The sequence below is a fragment of the Rhamphochromis longiceps genome, linkage group LG20, assembly GCF_057381845.1.
Source record: "Rhamphochromis longiceps isolate RC_006_pf linkage group LG20, R_longiceps_female_GT1.1, whole genome shotgun sequence".
In the NCBI taxonomy this organism is placed as follows: Eukaryota; Metazoa; Chordata; class Actinopteri; order Cichliformes; family Cichlidae; genus Rhamphochromis; species Rhamphochromis longiceps.
The window spans coordinates 156,080-172,482 of NC_140576.1; the positions used below are offsets into that span (position 1 = coordinate 156,080).

General features: G+C 41.4%; 1 protein-coding gene across 4 annotated transcripts in view; it reads left to right on the forward strand.

Moving 5' to 3' along the window:
• Positions 1-3,094: 3,094 nt before the first annotated feature.
• Positions 3,095-16,403, forward strand: part of LOC146644509 (cyclin-dependent kinase 17-like) — a 46,239-nt gene continuing 32,930 nt past the window's right edge. Inside the window, exons 1-3 of one of the 4 annotated variants that reach the window (XM_085394919.1) lie at positions 3,095-3,512; positions 8,600-8,760; positions 12,841-13,005. In XM_085394919.1, coding sequence (XP_085251045.1) covers positions 8,631-8,760; positions 12,841-13,005 — 295 coding nt within the window. In that variant the 5' untranslated portion in view covers positions 3,095-3,512; positions 8,600-8,630. Of the gene's footprint in view, positions 3,630-8,599; positions 8,761-12,840; positions 13,006-16,403 lie in introns of all 4 variants that reach the window. The other 3 variants (XM_085394923.1, XM_085394920.1, XM_085394921.1) reach the window with 3 other exon arrangements.

Genomic DNA, 16,403 nt, shown 5'->3' on the forward strand with positions numbered 1-16,403 from the left:
AAAAAAATAAAAAAAGCATTATCTAACTTTGCTTTAATTTAAATTATTACTGGAACATAACTACAATTATATTAATAACCAGATGCATTATTCAAAGTCAAAAACTGCTTAAAAAGTTTTATAACTTTTTCCCCAAACAGTATTTTAATAATCATTCCTCCCATTTTGCTTCTAACATTTTTCATTATATGAAATTCATAGATTTGATTCCATCGATTTTTGAGTATTACTCGTCTATTCTATAATGTCTATAATGTCAGAGGGATGCAGCAGTCTCAAAATTGCAAAGCTTCTGAAGCGTGATCATCGAACAATCAAGCGTTTCATTCAAAATAGTCAACAGGGTCGCAAGAAGCGTGTGGAAAAACCAAGGCGCAAAATAACTGCCCATGAACTGAGAAAAGTCAAGCGTGCAGCTGCCAAGATGCCACTTGCCACCAGTTTGGCCATATTTCAGAGCTGCAACATCACTGGAGTGCCCAAAAGCACAAGGTGTGCAATACTCAGAGACATGGCCAAGGTAAGAAAGGCTGAAAGACGACCACCACTGAACAAGACACACAAGCTGAAACGTCAAGACTGGGCCAAGAAATATCTCAAGACTGGTTTTTCTAAGGTTTTATGGACTGATGAAATGAGAGTGAGTCTTGATGGGCCAGATGGATGGGCCCGTGGCTGGATTGGTAAAGGGCAGAGAGCTCCAGTCCCACTCAGACGCCAGCAAGGTGGAGGTGGAGTACTGGTTTGGGCTGGTATCATCAAAGATGAGCTTGTGGGGCCTTTTCGGGTTGAGGATGGAGTCAAGCTCAACTCCCAGTCCTACTGCCAGTTTCTGGAAGACACCTTCTTCAAGCAGTGGTACAGGAAGAAGTCTGCATCCTTCAAGAAAAACATGATTTTCATGCAGGACAATGCTCCATCACACGCGTCCAAGTACTCCACAGCGTGGCTGGCAAGAAAGGGTATAAAAGAAGAGAAACTAATGACATGGCCTCCTTGTTCACCTGATCTGAACCCCATTGAGAACCTGTGGTCCATCATCAAATGTGAGATTTACAAGGAGGGAAAACAGTACACCTCTCTGAACAGTGTCTGGGAGGCTGTGGTTGCTGCTGCACGCAATGTTGATGGTGAACAGATCAAAACACTGACAGAATCCATGGATGGCAGGCTTTTGAGTGTCCTTGCAAAGAAAGGTGGCTATATTGGTCGCTGATTTGTTTTTGTTTTGTTTTTGAATGTCAGAAATGTATATTTGTGAATGTGGAGATGTTATATTGGTGTCACTGGTAAAAATAAATCATTGAAATGGGTATATATTTGTTTTTTGTTAAGTTGCCTAATAATTATGCACAGTAATAGTCACCTGCACACACAGATATCCCCCTAAAATAGCTCAAACTAAAAACAAACTAAAAACTACTTCCAAAAACATTCAGCTTTGATATTAATGAGTTTTTTGGGTTCATTGAGAACATGGTTGTTGTTCAATAATAACATTATTCCTCAAAAATACAACTTGCCTAATAATTCTGCACTCCCTGTACAGTTTTTCGAATGTATAGCTATCATTTCTGTTTAATAAAAAAAAAATCATCATATGATGATGTGGGGCTAATGAGATTGTACTCTTCTGTCTGCTCAAGAGTGTTTTGTAATTTGATAAGCAATGCAGACATTTATTGTATTATGCTGTAAAATTTGTTAAGTTTATTTAAGAGTGGTGAGCCTGAGATGGTTTGGATATGTGTAGAGGAGGGAGAGTGGATTTGTTGGGCAAAGAATGTTGAAGATGGAGCTGCCAGGCAGGAGGAAGAGGAAGACCTTTGTGGATGCAGTGAAAGAGGGCATGCAGAGGTGTGACAGACTAGGATGCTAGTGATAGAGTGAGAAGGAGGCAGATGATATGTTTTGGGGACCCCTAAAGGGAGCAGCTGGAAAATAAAAGGAAGATGGTTGTTATGTGAGAACATATTTATTATAAAGTGTAAAATATGTAACTGCCATTTACGTCTGCTCTATTGTTTGTGGCATTTTCTTATGGCAGATGAATTTAATGGATAGAGTGTGTATGGTTTGGAAATGTACAGGGAGCATTTCATGTGTCTTTGTTGATGTTAATAAGAAAACATTTCTATGGCATATCTGGAATTATTTTACTTGATCGTTATTATGATTTGTGTACTTTCGTTTTTTTAATGCTTCCTACATTCATACTCAAATGTGTTTATTATTTAATTTTATTTAAAAATATATGCTTACTGTAGTTGCTTATCTTGTTGCAATAAGTTGCGCAGAGTTTAGGCAATGTTCTGGTGCAGTTTTAGAAGCCAGACACAATGTTTTTCTCCTTCTATGCGTGCTAAGTGTACAGGGACTACTTTAAACAGTCCCTGCAGAATTTGTCTTATACGTGAATGCAGGCTTCTGCTTCTTGCTTTAGCCACGTGGTGGCGATGAAGTTCAGCAGGCAGAGTTATCCCCATCAACTGTTTGCTGTGTCATCTATGATTTCCCACGCAATTGGTGGGGAATCCAGGTGATCCCCTCTAAAAACAAAGGGATCACCTGTAATAACGTATTGTTTTTTAATGATTGTCTTCAAAAACATGCGAAGCTGTTCAAGTATGTTCTAAAGTAGCCACGTTACAAGGAGAACAAAGCTGATAATGTTAATAAGGTCATTACTGCATGTAACGGGGCTTTTAAGGAGTGTAATTAAACTCATCCACACCAGCACAAATAACAAACAAACCAAAAAACCAAAAAATAAAAAATCCCTGCCGAATAAAATCAGTCTTAATTTAGCCTTCGCGATTATGGATCTTCGGGAGTGTTTGTTTGATGCTGGCAAGCGAAACTTGGCAGTAATTCCTTGATGTGGATGCCAACTATGCAGGGGTGGATCATTCTGCTGAATTTCCATAATATCTATGCATTATTCACTAGGAATTTTCTCTGAGGTGCATATTTAGATGGGAATGGGGTTTGGATAATGAAAGCTAATTTCCCCGGTGACGGTGCTACCCCGAATTAATCTATCTGACCTCCCCCTTTTTCCTGAGAAAGACACTGTTAAGAGTTGGTGGTTTTGGGGGTGGATGTTGAAAGGCTCCGATACGCACACGTTCACAGTGTATCTCACACACGCACATCCCTTGCGTTGTTTTCCGGGATCACGCCACTGCTTCCACTTGGGATCTACACAGCAGCAGCAGCAGCAGCGACATGGCTGATCATCACCGGACGGGACGGTGCAGTTTGTGAGCGAAAGTTAACGCGAAAAATGAAATACAGCGGACCAGCTATGTAGTCATCCAAGCGACCGGACACTGCGACACACCGTACGGCGCTCCGATGCAAATTATTTGAAGGATTGGAGGCGATCTGGTGTATTTTTTTTTGCAGCAAAGTAGTTGGAGGAACTTGTCGCAGTGGCTTCATCCCAACGTGCTGCCTGGATTACCATACAGAAGTGGAACAATAGTCTCCTGCAGCAGAAACACTAGCAGGTCAGTGGCAGCGGTTCCCGTTTGTTTGTTTATATTCGGTCGTGTCGTCGTTCTGGCTGTGTTATAATAACCAGCATCGATACCCAACCACGGGTGTCCGATCACCTGACGTTCCAGGTAGGCTTATTTTTCGAGTCGTTAAACAAAGATGCCGTTTATAAGTTGGCGTGACCGGGGTCAGATTGCGCGTCTGTGTGGAAGTGCTGTAGACAGATCACTGCAGAAAACTGAATCGCAGTAGCAGATAAAGCCGATAAATGGCGACACGGGCACCAAAGTCCAATCCAAATTTAAGTCCCTTGGGCAATAGAGCCTAAAGTGTGAAACCATTTCGGCGCCCTACGCCGTTCAAATAGAAACTTAAAGGTCAGGATAGCGTCAAAGATGACCCCAGCCCCCCTTTCCTTTGAGTTTCTGAGCTTGCTTGGCGGATGTTTAACTTTTCTTTGCCCTGCTGGATTCTCCTCCTACCGGATACTCGCGTCAGGAAAACACGGGGAGAGAGGAACTGGCCGAAAGTGTAAAAGGCCTGGAAGGTGGAGGAATCTCCCAGCCAGGCCCGAGCCGGAGCGCCACCGTGTATGTTTGGTGTGTTTGCTGTACGTGGTGCTGTGTGGGGGCTGCTTTGTGCTGTTCACTTGTGTGCGCCCTGCCCGCAGTCACGTCGAGACTGTACGGGATATCTCGCCCGTATATGTGACAGTCCAGAGAGAGTGTGCTGCGGTCCTGCAGTGCTGTCGATAACCTCGTGGATGTTCGCCATAAACCCACACCGCACACGCTGAACAATTAACGTCACTGGCGAACGCAGGGCTCCACATTATTTCCTTAAAGTGTGCTGGGAGTATCACTGTGCGCTAAATAATTTATGGACATCTCAAAGTGGGAAGTCCAGATTGAACACTGCGCGCATCCGTTACTTCTGTTGCCCTTGCAATGCACCCCGAATAAAATAAAATGACACTAATAATCCACGAACAGTAATAATGCGTGATGATCTTGAATATGTATTTTAATTTGTGGTCATGAGTTCCTGACCCTTCTACTCTTCCTTTTTCTTTGGCAAAGAGCTCTTTATTTCAAAGTGGGGATGTATTGCCAGGAAATCACTTCGTTACACAGTAGGAAGAATTTTCTTGAATGTTGTTCATTTTTATAATCGAATAAGGTAGTTTATATTCAGAACAGTGTATTCTTGTTATTATTACTATTATTGTTGTTGTTGTTGTTACATAATGATAACGTTTTGGATGGAAAGTTATTCAGTAGTTAAACTGTGCCAACTTTCCATAGATGACAGTATTGTAATGTAGTGTTCTCCCAATGTTCCCAAATGAGCTTTTCGGATCTACTTCTGTGTATAGGCCTGCATCTATGTTATTGTACCATGATGTTATCATAATATTGTTATGTCTGAAGAGATAAGTAAGATTAAAAGTTATATATTTGCCATTTATGTATCTAAAGTCCCTTTGTATTAATATCGTGATAATGATAACAGTCACACTGCAAAGGCTGAAATGAACATGTACTAATCTTTCTGTACTTTCTCTGATCCTCATGAGCCAGATCTGCCAACAATCATACAGTCACACTTTCTTCTCCTCTCATGGCACACAATGACATTCTAGATCTTTTGCTCAGTCTTTTCCAATATGTTTTATTTGTTATTTTGTTGTGCTTGTTCATTCAACTTCTTTCCATATATTATTCTCTTAATCTGTCTCCGGAGATTCAGATTTAGTGATGGGATGCAGACAAGAAGCCCTTGGGTTTATAATGAGAAGGGACTATTGTCTGGGTGGATGTGTGTCGGATTCTGTAGTTGGGCAGATTTGTGCGTTACTCATGCATCCCCAGGCTGCTGTGCAAAAGCAATGTTGTGGCATTGGAGTGGCACTGAGTGCCTGTTCCACTCTGCCACATTGCATGTGTGTGCATGCATGCGTATGATTCATGTGTCATTGAATTTCAGAGTAACGCTTGTTTATTTCTAATGAAAAGAAAAAGAAAAATAGGTGCTGGATGTAAGACAATATGGCTGAAGAAAATGGAGACCATGGTCACACAAACAGCTGAAATACTCTGTGTGTGTGCATGTGTGTTTTATGAATGCATCGGACAGCTTGTGTGTATATTACACATTCATTGTGCAGGCATCGGCCCCGTGGTCCATTCATTACTTTTCCTCTGAAGAAGTCATAATTGGCATAATCCTAGAGCCAAGTTGGATGAATGATGCTCCGTTATGCTCTCATCCCAAGAAGTTTGGCAGGAAGTTTCTGAAGCTGACACTGGCATGTTTGGGTGTCAGTACTGAGAGATGTGAATTTTGAATTATCAGCTTCTTTTTTTTTTTGCCTCTTTCTCTCTCGCTTTTCCTTTTCTCTTTACCTCATAGACAGAAACTGCGGTTCCAGTCTGGGCCTGTAACCTAGCAACCCAAATGGTGTGTCTTGAATAAATCAGACTGTTCCTCTTCTTTCCTCCTCAGGAGTCTTTTAGTTCACCTCCAGGCTACAATATCCATGCAACCACCCCACACATGCATGTGAAAACACAGTGTGGTAGAAAGTCAGAGGTTTTATCTTTTTCCTGCTTTATATCAATTACTCCGTTGACCTTTGATCTCTTGTGTTGTTTTATTACACAGCCCTTCTTAATGCATATGAGTTTATGCTCTGTATTGCTTTCAGAGCTAAAACACCAGTGCTTGTTATGCTTTTGAATGTCCTAGAGAATGAGTGTAGCCTTTGTCATCTGGAGTGCGTCCCTCCATTAAGTGGGAGTTATGCATAGCAGAGTTATTTGTGGTTTGCCAGGTGTCCGTCTGCACATGCTGCAGCATGGAGCCACATGTCCTATCTCATTCACTGATGGGGCTCTGCCAACTTCGTCACACTCGCAGCTCCATCTGCATCACACAAGACTCAAAATTGAGTGCACAGTCAATTTGATTCTTGACCATCACTGTTGCACTTAAACGCTCCGGAACATCTGAACACATCTTATATTGTCATTAAGAATAAAATGTGGTATAGCCTTAGCTTCATAGTTTTATTAAACAAAGCTCATCAAGTGGAAAAAAAATCTGTCTGTCTTGAATTTCCTGAAAAAAACATCTTTAAAAATAACAAACCTTACAATTTAAGGAGGATTAAGTAAGCTATATTTCCATAAAATGAAATATTTATAATGAATGCTATGTGTTTATTTTGTATAACAGTCTATTAGAGACCCTTATTTTGTTCTATGATAAAACTGGAAATCTTAAGTTGCTATACATACAGAGATACCCAGAAGTGCTTCTCTGTATGACCCACTGGATGCTGAGATTTGTGTTACTGTCCATGCTAATTCAACCCAGATAAGAGGAAGACTGGGGAATTGGTTATTGTTGTGTGCCTGTTTGTCTGTGTCTATGTCTATGTGTGTGTGCTTGCCTGGATACCAGCAATATCTGTCTGTCTTAATGATAACACTGGCATTTATTTATCTGGGTAATAGGCAGAAAATTATATCTCAAGTGTTTCCCCCTAATATGACTCATTTATTCCTGAAAATTTATGGATAGTCACTCCAAGGTTACGTGAGGAGAACCCAATCTTCTTGTCCAAGCAGCCACCTTCTCTAATGAAGTCTGGGAAAGCATGCAAATGAGGATTCGGGGGGGGGGGGATTTATTGCATACTAATAATCCATGTAGCGCATAATACAAAATAAACAAGTTACTTTCCTTTTTCTCTGTTTTTTCCCTTCTTTGGCTTGTTTTTTTATCTTCAAAGAAAAGCTTGCAGCTAAGGTGTAAACGACATCTAACTACAGTAATCTCATGTAAACTGGCAGAGGCAATGTTGTGAGCAATAGATATTGTCCTAAGCACATCTTCTGGTGAAAAAAGGCCAGTTGTCCCCAGCGCTAATGTTTGAATTCCCTCTGAGCACTAGTTGTCTCTAATAGGCCTGAAAAACGTAGAGCCTGAAAGGATGAATGGCTTTTGTAGAGGCCTCCAAAGTTGGACACAAAGAGAAAGGCAGTGGGTGCAGTGTGTATTTGCCCATGTCGCTGTGTGAGTGTGTGTCTGCGCACTTCTGCGTGCCAGCTCACAAGCCCTTATGGGTTTGATAGAAGGAGCAGGAAGTGGAAGGGAGACAGGAATACTCTGCCATAGCTGTGCCTACCTTCAGGCCATTAAGGCAGAGAGTAGAAGACATAACAAACTGACTTCCATACACAGAACTCCACACATGCAAAGGCACAGTACTGTACATACACTCATGAAATAGAAATGTCTACTGAGAGGCGCCCTAAACAATATATATATTTGAAAGCTCACTGAGGTTTACAAAGAGGTATACAAGCACAAATACACACAGTGTGGCTGTACCACTGAATACATAGAGCAAGTTGCTGTAAAAACACTATGTCCCTTTGTCCACATTTATTTTAAGGATGGGATACTTCTGTCCTGCAGATGCATAGACACTGTGCCTTATTTACAACTAACTTTCTACCAGTTTAGTTATCATATGAACAGCAGGCTAAAATGGAATATTGAAGGATTTGCTGTAGATGTGTCGATGCGTCGTATGATAATACTTTAGACTGCAGTTCATACGCAATTAATTCATTGCATGTAGTTTATGGACCACCCAGTGAAATGCTTGTCAATCACAGCTCATCTGGGAAAGCTGCTCTGGTCTGAAACCTCCGGGAAGTTGCATTGTCAGCAGTTTGGTTTTATTTTCTGTACTTTTTTTGTTTGTACATTTCTTTTTCTCTCTTTTTCTACCCCTCCGTGGGTTTTCTTCATCTCATTCTTTGTCTTTTATTCTGCAATGTTTGCTCTTGGGATACATAACAATGAGGACACAGGCTGTATGAGCAAACAGAATTTCTGGGAGCTTAACGAAATGCAGAAAATGCGCACGGGTTGCACTGCAATAGTTTACCTGCACAGTGATAGAATAACAGGGTAGCATGGATGTGGTGGTTGCCGATGGTGATAATGACAGCTCTGAACATGTTGCAGGTAGTGCTTTTGATTATATAATTATAATGAAGGTGGTGCTTTTCTTCCCCCTCAGGCCTGAGGGCCCCAGTGGTGTGACTGAAAAGATGGACAGGATGAAGATCATCAAGCGGAGGCTGTCCATGTCTCTACGCAGTGCTCGGCCCGTTGATGACTCTCTGTCCGAACTTGCAGAACAGATGGCCTTGGATGAGGCATCCACAGCCAGGGACAATGGTGAGAGATGTGAACGAGTGCCCTCACACATGTACATGCAAACACATTAGCAAGCATTGGCACTCAGACATACAGTATGTGCACAGAGACCTACAGTTAAATTAACAGCCAAAGTTAAAATTTTTGTGACTGAAACGTAGTGTGTTTGTGATGCTCAACTACACTACACTGTGTGCACCTACATACAGTGGGGCAAAAAAGTATTTAGTCAGCCACCGATTGTGCAAGTTCCCCCACTTAAAATGATGACAGAGGTCAGTAATTTGCACCAGAGGTACACTTCAACTGTGAGAGACAGAATGTGAAAACAAAATCCATGAATTCACATGGTAGGATTTGTAAAGAATTTATTCGTAAATCAGGGTGGAAAATAAGTATTTGGTCACCTCACACAAGGAAAATCTCTGGCTCTCACAGACCTGTAACGTCTTCTGTAAGAAGCTTTTCTGTCCCCCACTCGTTACCTGTATGAATGGCACCTGTTTGAACTCATCATCTGTATAAAAGACACCTGTCCACAGCCTCAAACAGTCAGACTCCAAACTCCGCCATGGCCAAGACCAAAGAGCTTTCGAAGGACACCAGGAAAAGTATTGTAGACCTGCACCAGACTGGGAAGAGTGAATCTACAATAGGCAAGCAGCTTGGTGTGAAAAAATCAACTGTGGGAGCAATCATCAGAAAATGGAAGACATACAAGACCACTGATAATCTCCCTCGATCTGGGGCTCCACGCAAGATCTCATCCCGTGGGGTCAAAATGATCATGAGAACGGTGAGCAAAGATCCCAGAACCACACGGGGGGACCTGGTGAATGACCTGCAGAGAGCTGGGACCAAAGTAACAAAGGTCACCATCAGTAACACACTACAACGGCAGGGAATCAAATCCCGCAGTGCCAGACGTGTTCCGCTGCTGAAGCCAGTGCATGTCCAGGCCCGTCTGAAGTTTGCCAGAGAGCACATGGATGATACAGCAGAGGATTGGGAGAATGTCATGTGGTCAGATGAAACCAAAGTAGAACTTTTTGGTATAAACTCAACTCGTCGTGTTTGGAGGAAGAAGAATACTGAGTTGCATCCCAAGAACACCATACCTACTGTGAAGCATGGGGGTGGAAACATCATGCTATGGGGCTGTTTTTCTGCCAAGGGGACAGGACGACTGATCCGTGTTAAGGACAGAATGAATGGGGCCATGTGTCGTGAGATTTGAAGCCAAAACCTCCTTCCATCAGTGAGAACTCTGAAGATGAAACGAGGCTGGGTCTTCCAACATGACAATGATCCAAAACATACCGCCCGGGCAACAAAGGAGTGGCTCCGTAAGAAGCATTTGAAAGTCCTGGAGTGGCCTAGCCAGTCTCCAGACCTCAACCCCATAGAAAATCTGTGGCGGGAGTTGAAAGTCCGTGCTGCTCGGCGACAGCCCCAAAACATCACTGCTCTCGAGAAGATCTGCATGGAGGAATGGGCCAAAATACCAGCTACTGTGTGTGCAAACCTGGTAAAGACCTATAGTAAACGTTTGACCTCTGTTATTGCCAACAAAGGTTATGTTACAAAGTATTGAGTTGTATTTTTGTTATTGACCAAATACTTATTTTCCACCCTGATTTACCAATAAATTCTTTACAAATCCTACCATGTGGATTCATGGATTTTTTTTTCACATTCTGTCTCTCACAGTTGAAGTGTACCTCTGGTGCAAATTACTGACCTCTGTCATCATTTTAGGTGGGGGAACTTGCACAATCGGTGGCTGACTAAATACTTTTTTGCCCCACTGTATATACTGGAATTACAGTAACACAGTGTATAGTAGAAGAAACAGACAAACAGCTTATACTGTTCTTATGATAAAGAATAGATGTGTCATCTCCATAACCCTTGTAGGAGTTGCAGAGTCTGACTCCAGCATCTGTTATGCAGATTTTCTTTTCATGCAACTGCAGTTATTAAAGGACACCTGCTCTTGTTTTGCAACATTTCAAGACATTACGACTTCATTTAGAGCTTTTATTCAGTACAAGAAGACCAAGCAATAACTAAATGATGGTGTAGGTGGAGAGGGTTAAAGCAAAGGTCCTTTATGATGGATGAAGGTCATACAGAATTAAGGGAGCAGATCTTTCACTTTTCCTCACTTTATGTCATTCATTTACACTGATGCCCTCTCAGAAATAACACATTTCTTAATGCAAATATCTCATAAACTGTATGTGCCTGTTTAAATGTGTGTTTGTCACTTTTTTTCATGTCCACTACTCTCATAAAGTCATACAGACATGCAAATGCTACACAGAAGCATATTCATGGTAGCTTCATCTGCTTCTATAACCCACTGAAGCCATCCATGTTAACCATCATCATCTTTACCACAATCTTCATCACAATTAACCTAACAATTCAGTTAACCACTCAGTCATCAAGACTGAATGGCAGTGTACGCTGGGAATGTGTGGGAATTCCCAAATCTGTCAGAACTCAAACACACTGTTTGATTCTTCATGTTTTCACATAAGAGATAGAAAATGTCTTTGCTTCTAGAAGAAAGTCTGAAAAACAGTGTCATCCTAAGACACTCTGGGTGCCATCTGCTGGGCATCGTCCGTGACTGCAGGTCCCACTTGGGAAGAATCAGAGACCTCGCACCCAGGCACTATCTTTGTATGTGTTTGTCAGAACATAGGGAGAAAGGAGGGTGTCTCAGCTTTGGCAGATGGTTTTTGTGTCAAACAAAACAACAAAGCTTAAGTGTTCAAATATAGCTGTGTTCTGTTGGCTGCTTGGCAAGGAGCGATGATGCTTGCTTGTTGCTGTCACTACAGCTCCTGGGCTGCAGCATCTATAGCTCTACCCCATTCATTTTTGCTTACTGGCTTCTTTCTCCTTTTCATTCTATTTTTACATCCCTTGCTTTTGTTTTGATAGCTAAACCGATGTCATTTCCAAAGAGTCCAGCTAGCAAGTGAGAGAAGGAGTGGAATGGAGCTAGTGATGAGGAGAGACATTAAACTTTAACCAACTGCTCTACATTACTATCTCCTTCTGTCCTTTTCCCTTGCTGTATCCTCCCCTTCTCCCCCTGGGTGCACAGCATCTCTCTATATAAGTCAAACTGTACAAAAGAGTGGTAGAAAATACTTCTCACATTTTTCTTGCTAATGAGAAGCAATGTCAAGGCTCGTGTTCACTGCAGTTCCTTTCTGTCAGTGTATTACTGGACCAGTTAGCTTGTTTTGCTTAAGTAAAACGGAGAAAAAAGAAACTCGGCTGGTGAATTTACCTTTGCTTGGTGATTTGAGTGAAATTTGAAGAGCAATTTGAAGAGAATTATGTCGTGTGGGCCTCCACCCACACTCTACTAACAGAATTCAATAATTACACATTAATCTGTGTGAAAGAAAGCTGACAGTACATGTATGCTGCATGTAAACGTCCTTAGTTTAGGTGCTTTGCTTTGGAAAAACTCAAGGAGTTTTTGACCTTTAGGTGTTCATTTTCCAAACACAGACAACCAAAAATCTCTTGTAGCCCTTACATCAATGATTATTATTACTCCCATAGCTCGGTGACCTGTCTGCTACAGTGTGTCTGCAAGTTTTATGTGTGCATGTCTGCATTTCTTTCTGCTGCTACTTCACTGTGAGTTCTATGAGTCAACAGATTTTCCACGATGCATGCCTTATGCCTCGTACACTTTCTATTTTCATTTCTGTTTCCGTGCTACAGCGGCTCCTCACATAATTACAGAATGATTACAGCATGATTACAGGAGCTGTGTGCATTTCCAGCCTTTTATCTCTTACTACTACATATTGTACTGTTCCTACATGTTCTGCTACCTTTCTGTGCCTGTCTGTGTGTGACTTTGTGTCATCTTTTTTCTCTTCTTCTCTCATTCCATTTTACAATTCCTGTCATCTTTTTCTCTATTTCACTGTTTTCTTCCTCTCGCCTGAACCCCTTTCTCTTTTCTTTGATCAACCTCTTTCCCTTCTGAGTTTTCTGTTCTCTTTTGCATCCACTGTGGGACTCTCTTTCTCCTTGGCTGTCTGTCTTCATTGTGAATCTCAGAGCCCATGGTGGTGTGCTCTGTACACCCTCCCGCCTCCCATAGCGCTCCCTCCTTCCTGCGTCAATATGCTGGTCATCTGGGCCGCACCGCCCTGCGCAGAGAGCCAGGTGGGGGGCTAGAACGAGACAGAGCCTTCCTGAGCCTGCACAGGACTGGATCTCTGGGTACACACACACACACACACACACACACACACACACACGGAAACCTGTAAGTAAACAAAGAAACATACAAAAGGTGCTGAATATTCATGATTATTCATATTTTATGCTGCTCTGTATGCCACTATAGGCATTTAATTGAATTGCTGACACTGCTGTACAGAGTGCCGTTCATTTTCTTATATTTTGATTCCAAGGAGCGTGACTGTCTTGTAATTTTGAAGTGATCATGAGCGCTAGCTCTCCAGGCTTTTTGGAGGTTTTTAAAATTTTCTTTGCGCATTGGCTGCTTTTTCATTCGTTTATAGCCCAGTCCTTGACCGTGTTCAGAGGAACGGTTTCCTTGTTTCTTTTTTTTCCCTTTTTGGTCTGTTGAGCTATTTAACACTAACACTATACCTGCCTTTTCAAGGAAAAATGCACCAAACTCAAGGATGAACCATTATCGTATCTACAGATAACAGAAATCTTAGCAAAGTTCCAGTTTTAAATTGATAGTAAGCTTTGTTATTAGTAGCCTGTCACAAAAAATATTCACATTTCTTTAGTTGAATCTATAAAAAAATACCAAATATCACAGTTTGACAGGGATAAAATAGTTTTTTTGCACTAGCAAAGAGCTATTTACCCTAAACCTGGCATATTTCAGCATGGTGTGCAGTGTGTCCTTAAAAAAATTTAGGAAACTGGAAAATGAGCCTGCATCAGATTGTCAACCTGTCTGAGGTGTACCCTGCCCCTTGCTCTTTGTTAGCTGGGATGACTAAACTCATAGATTTATGGACACAGAAGAGTACCATCAGATTTAGATTCACAGATGCAATACCATCTCGAAAGCATCTGAATCGCACACACATGCACGTGCACAACATACTAACGGTTTGTGAAGACTTAAAGAAACAAGAAAAATTTGGAAAAGGGGTTCACATTAAAACTCATAAGATCTGTACACACTCTGTTCTGCCTTACATAATGTATCTTCACTTACGTTTGCATCTGTTTCCCGTTTTCCTAGCAAAATATAAAGAAATGAGGGGTGGCTAAATACTTTTGCATAGCACTGTATAAAGTACTTATTATACCAACTGGCTTTTACAGTTACATCATAAGTTCATGTTCAATGATGCACCTGTGTAAAATGATCAGATAACCACAGTGAACATTGCTGCTTTGACAAGTCAGTTTCCTCATTGTTTTCAGTGTCATTCAGTCATGTGTTTTCTGTGTGTTTGATCCTTTTTTGCATGTGAGTGTTGTGAGCATGTGCTTTGTGTACAAGATGCATCTGAGTGTGAACAATATAGAACTTTGTGAAAGAGAACTAGGAAGTAATAAGGGACACCGTGTTCGTGCTTCAATATCGACTGCTTTAAAGATTTAGAAAAAAGAAAGCAAATAAAACACAAATGATACGAAGAGCAAACCGACCAGACAGCTGCCCTGGAAGGCACCAGAAGCATATGCACCTTTTTACCACAACTTCATTAGAAACATTATAACATTCAGTTGTGCATTTGGGTTTGTAAAATTGATTAACTTTATCTACTTTTGCAAAAATGTAGTTAATGCTGAGGTCATATTTAGCAATACAGATGATCCACTAGGATTCTTGTTGCAGCTGTATAATATATAAACCTTGACCCGCACAAAACATCAGGCCAGAGTAATACTGCCACCCTTTGAAATAGTCACGTACTGAACTCGTGTCAGTTTTGCTTCCTATAGGCGAGGTGTGTGTGAGTGTGTGTGTACATGCGTGTGTGTGTGTGTGTGTGTGTGTGTGTGTGTGTGTGTGTGAGTGTAAAACAGTGTTTACCGAAACAACTTTTCTATCCTGGCAACACTTACTATGAGGGTGGAGGGATAAAACTCTAATGACCTTAATCCAACATTTACAAACACGCACATATAACACATGCTCACAGCACTCACATGCAATTACTTTTTCCTTCTCTCTACATTATGTAATGTGGTCTGTGGCTATATAGATCCCAGTAATCTCATTTCCCACTGTGGCAGAACGGCTTATATCAGGAGCAGTAGGGCAGAATGTACCGAAGAAAAGAAAGTCTGGGATGGATGGAAAGAAAAGATGAGGATGATCATGCCGGAGATGGGTTTCGAATGAGATAAAGCTTAACAAACTGTGATTTATGAGAGAATGAGAGGTAGAAATGATAAAAGCGTGAGGAGGAATGGTAGGGTTTTTCACATCAGCTCCTTCAGGAGTCACATCAGACTTGTGTTGTGAATACCCTGCGAGATGGAGATAGACCGCAACGAGACTCCTTGCATTCACTGAGCTTTAGATGAAGGGAACTTGACTTATAACAGCAGCTTATGGTTTGTTGTAATCCTCTGAGCTGGGAATATGATAACTAGACAATGCTTGAATAAAACTAAAACAATCCTAATGAAAAAACAGATACTGCAACATAGGGGAGGGTTGATAATGTACTATTGCATGGTGCCGTACTTGTATAATAATAATGCTGCTTATTTCCCAATTTGAATATACTGATACTATATTTTTAAAGCTTATATGTCGACATTGACGATATTGTTAAGATAACAGTGCTTTTTTAAAATAGAAACAAACCAAATGTTTCATTTCATTATGAGATTCAGGGATATTTTACATATTTAAAAAAAGCTATCAGTGTTTTCTGGTAGAAAAACTATGCATTGGTTTGTTGACCATCTTACCTTCTTGAGCCCACAAGTTGTTGATCTGGCAGTGACTTCATTGTAGGAAATCCACGGGTGCCACTGAGTGTACAGAAGCTCCTAAAAGGACATAGACTTGACTCAGCCTAGAAAGAAGGCTACTCTATTATTTAGGTCTTGATAAGGTATAGTTTAAAATGTTGAGAGGCACTGCGTGTGTCTGTGCGTGTCTGTGTGTGTGTTTCCCACTAGTTGGTCTCGCTGACTCACTGTGTGCCACTCAGCAGTCAGAGCACGTTGCAGCCTTTAATAGAGTGACATGATGATGCAATCTCTTGTTCCTGCGCTAAAGAGATTACCCACCCTTTCACTTTTTCCCTCTGTGTTTGTCCAACTTGCGTTGTATCAGTTTAATTTAATACACTTTTAATTTGTGTAAATGGGCTGTGGGGTTATATGTGTTTGGCCAGGAGTCTGAGTCCAAAAGGTATTGCAGATTTGTGATATCTGTTGTTATCTGGGCCAACACCCACTCCCAGCACACTGTACTTACAGTCAGGAAAGATGAGCAATGCAGTTTCAGTGTTACTTCTCACCACTACCTCATCTTTTTGTCTTCCTCTCTCTGTCACGCTCTCTCTCTGTCTCTCGCTCGCTCTAATTGTAGTTACATGGTTGGGGATTAGCTGGTCCTCCCGTCTGTTTTTACTGCTGTGCTAAAAGCTGCCTGCTTT